General features: G+C 44.4%; 1 protein-coding gene and 1 long non-coding RNA gene across 8 annotated transcripts in view; one reads left to right on the top strand and one right to left on the bottom strand.

Annotated features, from left to right (window-relative positions):
* The first annotated feature begins 775 nt into the window (after positions 1–775).
* LOC138182669 (uncharacterized) overlaps positions 776–16599 on the top strand; it is a 37649-nt gene continuing 21825 nt past the window's right edge. For both annotated transcript variants that reach the window (XR_011173847.1, XR_011173846.1), the window contains exon 1: positions 776–1329. This is a non-coding gene — a long non-coding RNA (uncharacterized LOC138182669). The remainder of the gene's footprint in view (positions 1330–16599) is intronic.
* Positions 2840–16599, bottom strand: part of Pi3K21B (phosphatidylinositol 3-kinase regulatory subunit alpha) — a 33959-nt gene continuing 20199 nt past the window's right edge. For 5 of the 6 annotated variants that reach the window (XM_069118698.1, XM_069118697.1, XM_069118695.1 and 2 more), the window contains 11 exons: positions 16212–16500; positions 15825–15923; positions 12493–12678; positions 12253–12381; positions 11951–12158; positions 11636–11869; positions 11226–11550; positions 10881–11128; positions 10631–10807; positions 10299–10553; positions 2840–10208 (listed from right to left, as the gene is read on the bottom strand). In XM_069118698.1, the coding sequence (XP_068974799.1) occupies positions 9911–10208; positions 10299–10553; positions 10631–10807; positions 10881–11128; positions 11226–11550; positions 11636–11869; positions 11951–12158; positions 12253–12381; positions 12493–12678; positions 15825–15923; positions 16212–16500 (2448 nt within the window). In that variant the 3' untranslated portion in view covers positions 2840–9910. The remainder of the gene's footprint in view (positions 10209–10298; positions 10554–10630; positions 10808–10880; positions 11129–11225; positions 11551–11635; positions 11870–11950; positions 12159–12252; positions 12382–12492; positions 12679–15824; positions 15924–16211; positions 16501–16599) is intronic. The other variant, XR_011173845.1, reaches the window with a different exon arrangement.

The raw sequence follows: 16599 nt of genomic DNA, 5'->3' as shown, positions 1-16599 counted from the left end.
GCAATTCGATCGTTTAAAACGGTGAACAGACGCCTTCGAGACGACCGTTCGTTTCGGACGTTTGTTCCGAGGACACCGCGCGCGCAATCGTAAACCGACAGACCTGAAAAGAAATCTGAAAGGTCGATAGATCGCGGTCACGCGATACGATCGTGTACGATTCTGACGTAGGAAGCTGTTCGCCGAATTCAGTGATTTAATATAAGCAACCGCGAACACCAGGTTCGTGATTTATAGTCGTGACGCGGTTGAGTTTCGAGTCGTGGGAATGTCTCGACGAATCGATTTCGTTTCAACGACTCATTCCGCTGGCCGAAAAGACGGACGGAAACGACGACTCGTAGCGACTCGTAACGATCGATCGAATGACTTAAAAGCGGAAAATTATGCAATCGGAACGATCGTAAATTTCGTGACGATAAATTTTAGCGGACGTCGCGAACGGAAGTGCGACAATCCTCCGCTGCATTTTTCGAAACGAGGCTCGAATTCTGTTCGATTCCACGTTATTCTTCCGCATGCCGACGATTATTACCGCGGTTCTAAAGCGACGCGACGCCTCTGATTAAAACGCGAAGTTAGTCGCGTGCCAACCGAACACTGAGACCCGCGTGCACCGGTATCACGCAAAGGTATCGCGATCCAACCATCGGAATGATCCAGTCGCGAAGAACAGGGTGCAGTGTGCCGTAATTCCCTGCTCGCGATCGAACTGCCATTTATTTTACCCTCTAATCACAGTCGATGTCTCCCTCTCTGAAGCGTAAGGTTTGTATTTCTAGATACTAACTGCACTCTTGCGTTGTATACACGATGTAAACTTGGGCTATAGAGCCGACTGTGTAGAAAGAGCGAAAAGAAAAGCAAAAGCGAACGTGCGCTCGCGTACGACTGTAACGAAGGAAAGGAAGGGGATTCCGTGAATCAGTGTCGACGCAGTGATACTTGGAGGGTGCATTAGAAATCAGGTTTAAACGAGCTGTAATATATTCAGCGGTGTGCCGCTGTATCGGGCGACGAAACCGTCGAGGGGTCGGATGCATAGAGAACTCGACGATAGTCAACGTCGGTCTGCGGTTACAGTGAGTAGAAGTGACAGCCAGTACCTGCATAATGACTCGACTGCAGCCGTGCAATGCGGCGCGCAAGCTCGCTACGCGATGCACACTGCCAATCGGAACGTTGTTTCGTCGCGTTAGATACACCGACACGAGCAGCTAGATTCTCCACTACCATTGCCTCTGCCACCTACACCATCGCCACGGCCGTCGTACGATCACCACCGCCGTCGCCACCACCGATCTCTATCCTCGCAACAATGTTAGGCAGGTACGTCTTTCGAACTAAGGCACGCGATTCTCACGATTTCTTTCGAATTCGTAATTTCGCCGCCGTTAATGACTCTCCCACTCGGATTCGACTTCGTAATTTCTTGCAACTCTGCTCGCGTGTTAATTTCTCCCGTTAGCTCGTATCTGAAACAACGCCGAATCAAATCGGTATGCAACGAGACGGACAACAATTTCCTCGTATCTAGATTGATATTTTGACATTCTGTACTTTACGAGCCTCGTGATTCGTTGCGTGGCAATTTCCGAAGGGTTGTTACTGGGAGGATCGGTACTCGTCGGATGTCTCGGATCTATGGAAAGGAATAGATTTGGTGACGAGTTGAATTGCGAAATAACATGGAACAACAGAGTGTTATAAGTAAAACATATTAATCATATGCAAATATAAATGGTTTTACATGGTAGAACTACCAAATAAACGGTACAATATGAGGATGACCGTTGCGCGAAAAAGCGAGTAAACATTCATTGTACCACCAGTTTTCATGCACTTCGACAGAATCCGTCAAATTCCACGTGTCCCATTAAAACCGAATATATTTATACGCGTTGTTGTTCGAAAAACAAACGAGATATATTCGCGGAGAATTTCGTCGGCCGTCTAAACCGTTCGTTTCCTCGATCAGTCTCCAACGGGAGACGACATCGAAATAAACGAGCCGCTATATACCAATCGCAATTTCGACAGAATACCACTGCAAGCTGTTCTCCCGATCCGTAGTTCGAATAGAAAAAAAGAAAAAAATGCAAATCGTATCTCGGTCCTTGGAACGCGAGAGCATTCGAATCGCTGGAAAATTTTTGCAAATTTGTAAAACGCGCTGGCGCCCGCTCGGATTGCAGCAAATCGTCGAACGACGAACGATCCCGCCACCCGTCCACCCTCGCTCCGACCATCGATCGCAAGCGCATGAAGACAGGTCGGTCCGGTAATTAAAATTTGTATTCTTTGTAGTAGTATACACTTTTACTGCGTGCACACTCAATCACAATATATGTATGATGCTCGTGTTGTGTTACATGTGTCTGCTGTGTAGGTGTCTTCGTGTCTGTGTGCCTGCACATATATAGATATATAAGTACACATACATAGATCGTTCTAAGATCGCGCATGCCTCGGCGCATATATCTATATACATGCACCGTTTTTATAATATGATTTCACTTTTTTTTTCCTTTTGTTCTTTTCCATCGTCTCATATACTTATGACAATAATAGTATATTTTACATGCAAAAACAAAAAGTTTTATCACAGTGGGACAGCATACATTCGTTAATAACGTAATAATTGTATATCGATAACTTCTTCTCTACCTTCTTTTGTAACACCCTCCCCGTGTAATCCCCATCCCATAAGCCCCAGGTATCCGAAACCCGCCCCTCTCGACTTTTTCTCATCCCAATCCCTTCCCTCCCCTCCCCACCCACCCTCTCTCTCTCTCGCTCTCTCTCTCTCTCTCTCTCTCTCTCTCTCTCTCTCTCTCTCTCTCTCTCTCTCTCGCATATCCGCGAAATAGAATCCATTCGCTGAACCGATTCGTTTAATGATCAGCGATTATCGCCTTGCAGCGCAACCACCACACGATCGTGCTTTTTCACTCGCATACAGGCGCCCCGATGTCCACCGACACATTTGAATCTCACACGATACCCGGCCACGGAAAACGAAGAAAGAAAAAGACTGGCAAGGATCCAAATGGACGTACACGAAATCTGTCGACCGTCGAACACGATTTTAAGACGGTTTCGCGTGCGACCGATCTCTCTCTCTCTCTCTCTCTTTCTTTCTCTCTCACAAACACACACACGCTTTATTTTAACACAGACGATCGATAGGGGCGAAATCGCCTTAAAGCCGTGCTCTCGCGGTTCGAACGCGTATTGTATATTATAGACGGTCGAGATATCCCCCAAATGGGATGTATCGTGTTTTTACTTAACTGGCAAGAGATCAGAGTTGGGCAATATTTTATTCGGCGAACGTTGTCCTCGAGAGCGTACGCGAATTCCTCGACGATCCATCACGCGCCAAGAATACGTTTTTACGTCGCGCATATTCGCAACACTTTGCTAAGTGAGCAGCCACGCTTACCGGTGAATCAACTTCGATTTATACACACAGTCGTCTTCGGTTTCGTTTGAACTTTAAATGAAAAATTCGTTAGAAAATAACGCCCAATTCTGTGAATTTTTTCAAGCATATCAGACGGAGATAGTTGGCCCTCGATAGGCAACGCGATCAACGAATTCTCCTCCCACCTCTTTTCTTCTGTAATTTGGACACAGACTTGGGTAAATTGCGAAGATCGTTACACGACGTTCTTGCGTGATCTTTGACATTCTTGCTCTTTAACTTCTCGCATCTTCTCAAACATACACACGCTTCTCTCGACAGACTCTCGTACTTTCTCTTGGAAATGTCTTTCCCCGATCTCAGCCATTTCTGGAGCAGAGGCGTCAAGAGATACTCCGATTTTACAATTTACAATTAATTCGTTATGCCTAGGGTAACAATATATTGGTCTACGGCGATCCTTCGTTCTTTCCACTAGTTTCTATTTCCTATTTGCCTGTTTCTTTCTACTTAAATCGTTAGCATTGACAAAAGAGAGGAATCGAATCCATGTTTCATCGGTTTACTCGATAAAAGGACGTATCGTAACGCTTAAATTACTCGTTTTCTCCGTGTACAATAGTTCGTTAGGTAGTTTAAATATCTCGTTAGTAACTGGAACCTGAGAGTTTTGCCCATAGCTAAACCGCCAGAGTAATATATTATTTATACATATTGCTGCAAATATTAGAAAAAGAGTGTCTACGAACGTCCAGAGAAACTGTTCGTCGTATCCTCTATATGAGTTTTCCAAATGTCAGGAAAAATCGGCGCTCGCATACTATTACAGGAATCGCTATTTATGTATTAGAAATTATGGTTTCGATTACGATAAGTGTTATCGATACGATTTGATTATCAATGTTTCGCAGAAAATTTCTTTCTTTATGTTGCAAGGCTCTTCATTTCGTGACGAGCACACCAGAATATCTCACTAGATCGATCATCTCTTGTCACTCTTTTCTTTTCTTTTGCCGTCGTACAATATATTCTCGTTGATCGTCGATCGATCGTCTATCGACGATTCGCACCGTACGAAATATCTCGTTCCTCTCTGTTCCTCCACCTTTCTACTTTCTCTTTCTTGCACGCGCTCTCTCTCTCTCTCTCTCTCTTTCGCTCTCTCTCTCTCGCTCACATATCGCACCTGTTCAACTTGTAGAAAAACTAAGGCAACTTTACACGTTATCTTCTCTCACCTCTCATCATTCTTTTCTTTTCTCTTCCCAACCGTTTTTCGCCCCCTTAAAATTCCCTCTTTCTTCTTCAATCGCTAAACCATCCAACGATTTTCATCACTTTTTCCAACCATCGATCTCGTTTCGATCCAGAGCGAGCACCCGTTGAATCGCCGACAAAAATCACGGTGCCTCGTCCAGTCGATCCGATTTCTCTGTAGTTCTCCTCGTATCTTCGAATTTCTTTTGGTTCCCCGAAATTGACTCGTCGACTCGACGAGGCACGGCGGTCGACACGCTGGCACAAATGTAAAAAAAGGATATCGATCGTTCCAAGGATCATCGGACCGAACAAGTGTTGTGAAGGTAACACCGTCTTGGAAATGGTCGAGCGTTCGCTAAAGTTTCGGCTAGCGAAAGAAACTGTTGGACCGGTCCCGCCGAGAAGTCCACGTTAATTTCCAAATCATTCTCTTTTCCTTCTTTTTTTCTTCCCTTTTTTCTTTTATTATTAGTATTTGTTTGTTTTATATATATATATACATATATTATTTATATATATATATATATAAAAGAGCCTCACCACCATAGCTCGGATATATTTCTATGTACATCGTGATGTGACACGTGTTTTGTATCGGACAATCAGCGTTGCCTGACTCTCTTTTTTTATTATGCCATAAAATCTCAAACGAGGACTCGTCCCCTTTTCGAAAAATACAAAAGGACACCGCGAGAGATCAATGTCTCGCGGTCGATCGTCATCGAGTCTACGTGAAAAATCGACTCGGATAGATCGGATATAGCCCACTTCGTACAGTGGATTAAATACGATCGAGGTAAATCAAGTCCAAACGACAAATACTTGGAATGATTCGGTCTCGTCCTGTTTCGTTCATAGTTGCAAACATAATTTCCTTTCGTTGCCCCGGTAAATTCCCTCGCCACTACGATAACCACTGAATATTTTAATTTTCTCCGATTCCCAGTTCGTTCCATATTCGTTCTATACACAGAGTATTTGTTGCACTTAATTTACCCCGACCTTGGTTTCACCTGCGCGCGAGCATCTCGCCTTCTTTCTTAATCTTATTCGCCTCCATCGATGCTCCAAATAAACCGCCTGCGATCCAATCTATCGACGTAAACGCGTGCACACGATGAAAGAAAGAAAGGATCGGTCAAGACAAGCCAATAACGTTTTTCGAATATGGGCGCGTGAAAATTGAAACGATTCCAGTCGATGTTGCGCAGCCGTTCGCGATCACGTTCCGATCGAGCGATGCCAAAGCGTATTTCGCTCGGCCTTAAAAATAGAAACGTCTTGTGTGTTCGGTCGCGCTTATTAATTGTCGGCGCTTGTCACAGACAAACGCGGACGTTATTACAAAACGATGCCTGGTCTCTCCCTGGAAAAATTGGTGAACGTGTGTGTGCACGCGTGCACGTTGCCTTTCATCGACGATATTCGAAAACGCACGAGCCTTGCGGATCTCGCGTTCCACGATACGGGTCGTTCCTCGTGGAAAACGCGATCGTCAAGGTTTACGTACCTTCGAATGGTACACCACGATGCTACGATATAATATATGTATATACACATATGTATACAACATACGCACGAATATATTATAAATAATCAATTAAAGGTTTGTTTTCAAAGTAAGTAAAAATATATAGATATATATAATAATATATATAATATATATATGTTCATATATTTTTTTTCCATTTTTCTCAAATCATTCTCCTCTTTTTCATCATACCTCCGCGACATATACTCTTTCGCCAACGAATGTATCTCGTATCTTTTTTTCTTTTTTATGTTTTTTTTTTTTCTTCTTCTTTATCTCTAACTCACTGTTTGTATTTCGCGCACAAGGGCATGCATCTGCGCGCACTTTGTTTACGTGTGTTTATATGTATTTGATAATGTACGATGGTCGCGTGTGTGTAGTCGTGTACTTTTAACTTGTGTGGATTGCGTTACTCCTGCTCCTGAGAAAGGACGACGAGAGCGAGTCGCGAGAAACCCGATGGATCCCGTTGGAACAAGCAACCGGTCTGTGTTCTCCCAAACTCGAGAACCAACTACAAAAAGAGCGGTAATGGTCGTGGGTTTCGAAGATCTCTCTCTCTCTCTCTACGCGCGTATCTTTTATTTCTATTTAAAGATTTCAACGAGGATTCGACGAATCCGATATTCCAGTGAATGTTCAACGCGGATCTCGAACTCGTCGCCGTTACAGCTGGTTATACCACGTAAAAGCTACGCTTCCCGTCATCGGATTGCACGTTTCCGTCTGCTTCGCTGTCATTAATTATTCGAGGCAAGTCGTGGCTTTCTTTACCATTCTAATCGGCCATTTGAAATTATAATTACATGTTTAATTCCGCTGTCGATTCTATCGTAGCTCTTCCTTCTTCCTATCGACGGTATAAACGTTGTCTTCGAGTTTCTTCTCTTAGTGTTTCTTTCTATCTTTCACAGTCATGCAGAATGATAAACATAAAGACCTATGTTAGAATCGACGAAACACGTCGAACGATAAACGGATTAAAATGCAAAGGAAACTATCGACTTCCGAAAGCAAAACGTTCAATGACTTGAATAATCGAAACGTCCAAGAAGCGGGCGATCCGGTGACGATGCGATTGAACAACGATCGAATACTGCACCTGTACGCGATTGGACGATCACGGAATCTACGATATATAAGCCTATCAGCGCCAGGGCACTTAATTTGTTTTTCTCGTATAAAAAACCTAAGCTACCTAAATCTACTTAATTCGAAGCCTTTAGGATGAGCAACGAGCCTTTCTCTTCTTTAAACAGTCTGTTTTCCCCCCCTTCTGTCGCTTGCGTCTTTGTCCACCTATCTTGCTTATCCTCGAAATTCATCATCCTATACCGAACAAACGAACGACCAAGAAAAGAAAAAAGAAAAGAGAAAAAAAAATTGAAGCTCGTCGCTGCTTTCAACTCTTTCAAGCTCGAGATCGTTTCTCGCTCGTCCATCGATCCATTATATTATATCGGTTCAGTTTTCTTTTGACTATGCGGTAGCGAGAATCACGTGGGAAGAAACGAGAACGGGAAGAATCGTCGTTTTCGACTCAAGTGACCGCTACAAGTCGTGAAACCATTGTTCGCGTGGATCGCCCTCGATACACTTTTACGATTACGGACCGCAATGTAATACGTAAAATTTCTCGAGTATCGATTCAATCGCGACCGGTTCAACTGTGATTCTTCTCGTTGCCGTACCAACCAACGAGACTACCGTTACCTTTTGAGATCATTCAAAGAGCACAATGAGCTTTGATATTTAAAGCGAGAAAGAGATCGACCCTGTTCCACGTTTACGAGAACATCGCGTTCTGCGTGCATAGATTTTACCGGTATTCGGTGCAATGGGAATACGGATAAAATCAAATGAAAACGACGTCTCGTGCCGTTTCAGGGACTGCAATACACCGAGTCGAATAGAGAAAAGAGCGCGACGAGACTCTTAAGACTCTCGACACGACGCACAGAAAGGAAGTACCGAACGTAAGAAAAAGTTACAATTAATAAAATCACCATTAGCTTCTGCACATTCCGTCGCAATATAATTCTACCTATATTCGTCGAAATCGACGCGCGTATTAAACCAACGATCACACGCTTCGTAAACCTTAAAGGGAAAAAACAAGTAGTGATAGAGAAGAAAAGCGAATTGCAAAAATCAATTGGAAAATTATAGACACGATATAATATATATGCATATATATGTATATACATATACATATATATATATATATCCTTCCTCGGCAATCCGAAATCACAGACAATATGTTTAACTTTTCGAAAAACGATTTCCCTTTCTCTCTCTCCCACTCGCGCTCTCTCTCTCTCTCTCTCTCTCTCTCTCTTTCTCTCTCACTCACTCTCTCCCTTAGCACACACACGTGTTCCAACACGCGTAGTAGCCTATACAGATCTGGCACAGCACTTGAAATCTAACATATATATATAAAAAAGTTCCCGCGCATCCGTGAAAAACTTTGTTTTTGTTTTTTTTTTTTTTCTTTTTTCTTTTTCGTTGTAATGAAGTTCGTAAGCAACGCGGGCGGGCACGTTTTAAATCGAAAATCGATCGAAAGTAGCGTGGATCGAAATATCCGAAACCAGCCTCGTCGTTCAGTTGTTCAACCGTGATTGATGCTACTTTAGTATATCACTACCAAAAACATTCCGTAAGCATCCAAAAGGCTCAGTTATATGTTCTATGCGACGCGTTCTAATTATATATTCTAATATCACTGTTGTAGATCTTATACTTTGTGAATCATATTCACAATAAACGATGCCCGCGCGTATCGCGTACCGCGCGTTACACAAACGGAGGTCTGGGAAATATTCACAAAAAATTATCGAAGAAGTCAGAAGTACAGCGGTCTACGAAATGTGTTGTGTTTACTCGTTAGCCCCGAGAAGAACGGATGCGTCCATCAACCTTAGATTAGTATCAAATTTTTACGAAATGCAACTACCCTGATTACCAATCGAAACTGCGAGTAGTTTGAGCGTGGTCAGACTTATGTTTCGTTCTGCTCTATCGTATTTGTTTCTTCCATCAAATTGAATGTAAGACTAGATATATGCCTCTGTTACTCTGACGTATTCGATCGAATAAGTGCATCTTGAAAAATGCAACGTATCACGTTCCAACACCCAAACGATTCTCCTTATATCGAAGATACAAACTGACAACAAAAGATTATTTTTCAGTACTCAGGGTCTCGCAAACTTGCTCAAGTAAATTTTTTCAGTCGATCATTCATAAGATCTATCAAAAAGGTCTGCAAACCCCGAGAGAATTGTAAAATCTATGCAATGCGGTCCTGTAGACCGAAACAATTATTTGCTGCGCCACGGTAACATACGTATATAATTACATTATAAACTATAGCTTCTGAGAGTTGCTACCGCTACCAATGTTTCTCCCTTCGTTATGGATACCACTGTACCTTGTTTAAGGAAGCGTTTACCTCCGACCTATAAAAATGGAACGATCAATTATCGCATCTTGTTTTTCCCTAGATAATACCACCGTACCGATTAAAACGAATAGAAATTTCACAGGGCCCTGCTCGAAATACCATTTGTCATCACCTCGTTAATTTCCAATTTCTAAGTCGCACCTCGACGTTAATCACGGAAACATTCATGCACACGTACATCCTAATTAATTCTGTAATTCTATTGATCGACACACCAGCATTACGTGTGCGTCATGTAATGTTGATTTTCGAGGGGACGTGTTAGCTGTAATTGGTTTTGCGTGTGCATTTTCATCTGTAACTGCATTTGTTGAGCCTGCAACTGCGACAATGCAGCGGGCGAGGCAAAAGCTGGATAAGCCAGAGTCGTGTTAAGACTCTCATTGTGTTCCTCCAGGGAATTCTGTGCGTAATGTAGCACCAAATGTTTCAAGCTCTTGTGGATGTTGTACGGTTCAGCGAATCCAAAACCACGTTCGGTACCATATATTATGCAATGATTCACTGTACCGTTACACCTGTAACGAATAAAAGATCGATTGCAATCCGTCTATGTCGTCAACGTTGATAAAAAGAAATTCAAAAAAAGAAATGATTAATATACATACATGATGGAAAGTGCGTATTGTCCTGTTCTTGATGTTCGAATAAGGAAAGTACCATCTGGCCTCTCAGCGAGTATCCGATCGGCGTCGGACCGAGAACATTCGAGATATAGCCAAGTCGTTTCGTCGGAATGAACTTCAAGATCCACTTCTTGAAGATCTCCGTACGCCAAGTCACCCAACAAAGGATTCGACAACGAATGATTTAGCACGAGTTGGCTTATTTTATTCTGTTTCATACCGTTCTTTTTCAACCATCTATAACACGATAATAAAACAATATTAAACCGTAATTCTAAATGGACACGTAACAGTCAAAAGATCAGTATACGTACATTAGATGTTTATCCCTTTGACGTACGAGTTGCAATAGCTCAGGTTTCAATTTGTGCATTTCTCTTTCCAGAGTTCTATTGTAGGCGATCTGATCCTTCAAACTGCAGTCCAACTGCTCCCTGCTATCTTCTAAGGATTTCAGTCTTCGTTTTAACAACTCGGCATTATCAGTTAATCTATAAACATAGTCGGCAAATTTGCATACACGACCGGAGGTGCATGGAAACGTAACTATTAACAAAAACTCACGTTGATATTTCATGCGGTTGAGCTTCTTTCTGAAATTTCTCTTGCAATTTCATTTGATCCTCGAACATTTTGATAGCCTCCGAAAAAGCTTCTAACGCTTGCCGTTTCAACTGGACCTCGAAAGACGTTCTATTGTACAATTCCGAAAGTTCTCTATACTCTTTCAACGCGTCGGTTATCTCTTTATCAAGTTCTACATATTTCTGTGCAACGTTCGCCATGTCCGTTGTACTTGCAATTTCATCGTCCTAATCGAAACAAAAGACTCGTGTAATTCGTATTATAAACTAAATTTATACTTAAAACTGTCATTATCAAACGCAATGAAATTTCTGCAAAAATTACCTGTTGAAATCGGGATACAGGGTACAACAGTTTAATGTCCAGCGTGGAATTATACTGCGTCAAAGAACAATTCCTGTAATGATCCACCAGCTCGATAACCGAATGAAAGTTATACGGCTCCGAGAAGCCATATTTTCCGTTCCGTTGACAAATCTTGATAAGCTTGTTGGTCCCACCTTTACGCAACGTCAGTGTGTATTCCCCACCCTTCGAAGACGCATCGCGTACTAGGAAAGTGCCATCCGGCGAATCAATCATCTTCTCGTTCACCTCGTCCCTCGTGATATCTCCCCAATACCATTCAGCCTCCTGAAGCGTGCGTGGCCTTCTCGAAACAAAACATTCAGCGAACTATAGTAACCAGAAATACAACGATTGTATAGGGTGCGTAAAAATAAACGGTCGTTTACCTGTGGGGTTGCTGCTGAGACTCCTTGCTTTCCGAGACTGACACCGTTCGGTCCATCGAATTATCCTCGTCGAGAACGGAGAACGGATCTAAAACTGGAAACTGCGGCCTCGAAACTTTTCGCGGTGGTAATTGCGGTGGGCTCGCAAATTGAGGCAGTCTCTCGTTCCAATCACCATGCAACAACAACACCTCCACTATTCGTATATGCGCCTCGATATTATGTACTATTTGTCTGCAAAACGAACGACCGGTTATTAATGAATTTGACCAGAGAACATGTCAAAGCGATTACGTCAATCTTAAGCGCGCTTACACGATCCGTTCCCAAGGAGGTCTAACAAAAATATGACACAGCACTTGTATAAGGATTGTGGGAGGTTCCGTGTAACCCCTTCCGTGTTGTAATTGACAGATACGACAGAAATGAGCCATCAAGTGAAACAAAGTACTACGGTGATGATCTGGAAGTTCTGAAACGAGCTGTCCCAGACGTGCTGCACACTGCTCATCGTTTTTCGTATCTGTATAATAAAAGAATGAATAGACAGACGTGATCTGCACGATCCATGATTTAAATAAAGCGTTATTACTTTGATGCCCTCTTACGATACTCACTGGATGCTTCTATAAATCTGTCGTAAAACTGTACAGGAATCACAGGATCTGGCAACTCTCGTAGAAATTTTTTCAATACGCTCGCCACGCATTGAGCACTATACGAACTTAGATCAGCGTTACACACATCTGAAAAGTCAATGACGAACGTGACTACTCGAACATCAACGATATTAACACGCAATCATCTCAGAATCAACATAATCCCCGCCGTGGCAGCTGGAAATAAACAGAATTTACCTTCGTTTAATTTTTGCCGCAGTTCCAAAGTTTGCTCGTTGGGAGGACTACTGTGGTAGACTTTGTACAGATCCAGCGTGCTGTCCTCGAATGCCTTCTCCTCCAAGACACTGGTGCATCGTTCCACCAACAGCGGAGCCGAGCGCGAGGAGATGTCGAATTGCGAACACAGGCCAAGACCGAATACTGTAAACGATAAATTCCTAGTTGCAGACCGTGTTCAATAAGAATCGATACCGTTTCGAGTAACGAGAACAAAAAAGGTTACTTTTCACCGTCTCGAGTTCGTCCTTTACCGAACAGCCGGGCATAGCAACAGGGTATTTAAAAAATTGTACGCCCATACGATCTAGCAGCATCAAATCGTACCCTGGCGACGTTCAAATGAAAAAGGAAAAAAGAGAAAGAAGAAAAAAAAGAATCACGAAGCTCTACCTTTCACTGTTCTATTTATTACCGCGGCCTCTAAGTCTAAGAAACTTGGTCGCTTCCTCCGCGCGAGCCTCTGTATGCGCGCGTGAGAATTTTTCAACCAGCGGCCGATAATAAAACTTTCATTTGTTCGATACATACGCGATATCTCTGGTTTGTGCGTTAGCTAAACGGTCGCGTGACCTCCTTGACTGTAAACGATACGAGTATCGCACACGATCGTCTCTATCCGGCGATAGTTCTGGAAATGAACAACGTCGACGTGGGCAATGATGTGGACAATGATGCGGACAACGAGAACGAGAACGAGAACGAGAACATGGACGAATACGAGGAGGAGAATGAGAACGATGCCGGAAGGATTTCGCGGGACTCGAAAGCGATGCGAATCGGAGTAACGCGCGTGTCAAAGAGAAGAGGAACGAAAAGAAAAAAGTGGAAACAGGTGCACGTGGAAGAGGTACACTGTCCGAGTCGTTAACTAACAGGGGAAATAATCGCGGAGCTAAATTAATTGGTCGTATAAATTATTATTCGTGGCGGGGAACGCTCGCAACGAAGTTGGAAATGCCGGCGAGGGAGGAGAAAGAGCGTTTGCTTCGCGAGGGAGCCGCGAGTTTGCCGACATCTGCAAGAGATTCGTCCGTTTTTATGGACATGCTGGTAAGAAAAAATTCCTGACATCTCACAGACGCATTCCAGACGACCAGAGACGAGAGACACGTAAAATCGTAAAGAAGCCGGGCAGAGCTCATGGCGAGGGAACGCGCGTTTCAAGGAAGCGGTGACTCCGATTCTCGCTTTTTCTTCCATTCGGTACGATCGGATGAAAATAATCGGGTCAAAGGGGAGCGTATGCGTGTACGTTTCTGGAATTACGTAATCTCGTTGTTGCTTCGCCGAAACATTCCACCAAGTATTTTCTGCGTGGTCGAAAAGGCTAATAGCCAGGTACCAGATTCTACGCGTCCTTCGATCGCCATTTCGGTGTGCCCTAGCCTTTCCAGCCTCGATACGCGATCGACCAGATCTCTATTCTATTCGATGGTTATATTCTGATTCCTTATCTGCGCGAGAATGCGACTCAAAGCTCGGCCGCGATCGTATTTTCGAACGAGCCGCGCGACTCGAAGCGACTTATCGTCGATACCGCATACACCACTTGTACAATCAAAGGCGTGTACGCATGCATTATAAGAAGGAGACCAAGAAATAGAGAAAGAGAGACGAAACGCCAGAGAGGAGAGGGGGTGGTAGGGAGGGAGGGAGAGAGGGGGCGAGGAGTGGGAGTGATAGTGGAGGGGGGAGAGGGAGGAAAAGAAGGTGAAGGAGGATGAGACAGAGGAGAAGGAGGAGACCGAGAGAATTTCACACAGGAGAGGTAGGAGGGGAAGGAGAAACAAATTTATTTTTACGACCGCGTTAGCGACATTTTGTTTCTTCACGAGTAGCCTATCTTTCTCTCTGCAGGCTCGAGGCGAGAGAGACGCCAGAGAAAAGTTGGAATTAAAAGGCATGCGACGATATTCACTGTATATAAGGTACGAATCGAAGGTGGCGAGTCGTTGGATGGAGGTCAATACGGAAATTCGATATTCGTCACGGTTGTTCGACCGGGCCTGGACAATCGGTTGACTGGTCACGGGGTCCCCGAAGGAAAGCTGCGATATCGGCGAACGGCGAGCGTATCAGCGAGCATACCAGGGAACGCGCGACCGGCGCCATAGAATTCGAAACGAGGACGTTCCAATTTTACGAGCAGTACGTGGAAATGCTTTTATTGTCAGGCCCGGCCGCTCGCGATTCTTCCACGTTCCTCCTTCGGTAAAACGCCGTGCAACCTCTCTTTCTCTGTCTCTCTGTATCTCTCTCTCTCTCTCTCTCTCTCTTCCTCTCAGCGCTCGAACTCTTGCAAGCACGACCAGTTTCTAACGAAACAACTGCGTTCATATATCGCACTTTGCGCGTGCGAATTTCATAAATAATGCGACCACGCGGAGACTTCGTCCCGCGGCTCTGACCATTGGCGCCGTTCACGATTCCCTGCCACTCTCCATATATAGTAGTTGCGCATCGCGTGGACAACGCGCGACGCGGCCGACAACTTAATGAAACTACCACTACCACTCCTTCTTGGTCGAACAACCGGCACGCATTTACAAGCCCAAGAGTGCGCGTGAAGTTCGGAGGACGATACCGATACGTACCCGTACCCAGTCATACCGCTCGCTTGGTTTTATCTATCATGTGGCCGTCCGCTCGAGCTCGATGACGATTCCGAGAGTAGCCACGGAATTTCTCGGAAAACCGTCTACCTTCTCGCGAATGCGTAAACGCGCGTAGACGAACCACGTGTCCGTCAACTTTCATCGTCCGTAGGCGTCGAACTCGGTATGAAAGCGACGATGATGCTCTCTCTCTCTCTCTCTCTCTCTCTCTCTCTCTCTTTCTCGCGCGCGGTCAAATTCGAGGAAAAGAAAAGAGCAAAGAGGAAAGAGCGCGACCGATGAAATAACATTTTCTCCCCTCCCATAACCTGGTCACCAGCGATTTCAATCGAAAGACGCATGAATATTTAGTTATTCAGATATTAGAACGACAAGTAATGCGCCACATCGTATGTCCTTGCTACAAACTTCATAATCGACTCCGGCGCGCGATTGCAAAGCAGTTCCAGCGTCAGCGAACACGTTTCTGATGCAATCCGGGATAGTCAACTAAAAGACATCTGAATTTTTAAATTGTTTCCGTGTTCCGTCCATTAACGTAACGAAGAAGTAATGGGCGTGTTACGACCAAGCCGTACCAATGTCACATTACGAAACTGGAAGCTGGCACACGCGTGTGCGTGCGTTGTACACAACGTACGCGCGATCACGCTCTCTGTACACGCCACTTACCTGGAGTAAATCTATGGCTATGGTTTTCCGAGTCGACTGGTATGCAGTTGGAGGGTAAACCCGTTGCTGTACAAGTCCTGTGAGCTACCAGACCGCAATCTATCGCATAAGAAAAATAACACGATTACGATACAAGTAGGTCAGACGATGGAAAACACGATTAAATCCCAAAACTTTAATGGACAAATCTTTGTGCCAGCGCAGCGCCTCGTTGTCTCGAAACGTCGATAGATACTGATTCGTCGACCATCCCACGATACGCGACAGCTCCAAGTAAGCGCAATCGCGGTGAAGCAAAAAAAGCAAGAGGAAAAAAAGGAAAGGTTTAAGAAACGCTATCTCGATATAGATTATCAGGCCATCGATGTATCGATGCTTCACACGTACCTAGACAGAGAAAGCCTTGGTGCAGCAGGCCCCTCAGGTATTTATGGCACTTATCGCACTTCTCCAACACGCTAAAGCTCTGAGGCATGAGGGTGTGCGGCGAATTGCCGGTGGCTACGGAGCCGCTACCACCGGTGATCGCCTCGTTGACCACGGTACCGGAGGACGAGTTCGGCGTAGCCGCGACGGTCGCCTCTGACAACGTGGCGCTTGCAGACGTAGCATGACAGAGCTCCTCGATGCAGGCTAAAATGGTCTTCTGGTGGAAGTCATCCTTGATGCCCATATTCTGCGAACAACATCCAAGCATTGTAACGAGACGTCCGACGCTAACTGAAACTACCGGATCACGGGTGACGTTCACTTTCGCGTTACGTCTCCTCTCGTA

The sequence above is a fragment of the Bombus flavifrons genome, chromosome 8, assembly GCF_040668555.2.
Source record: "Bombus flavifrons isolate JBK064 chromosome 8, iyBomFlav1_principal, whole genome shotgun sequence".
NCBI lineage: Eukaryota > Metazoa > Arthropoda > Insecta > Hymenoptera > Apidae > Bombus > Bombus flavifrons.
Note: the sequence above shows the minus strand (reverse complement) of the source record. Positions and strands in the feature narration are given on the sequence as shown.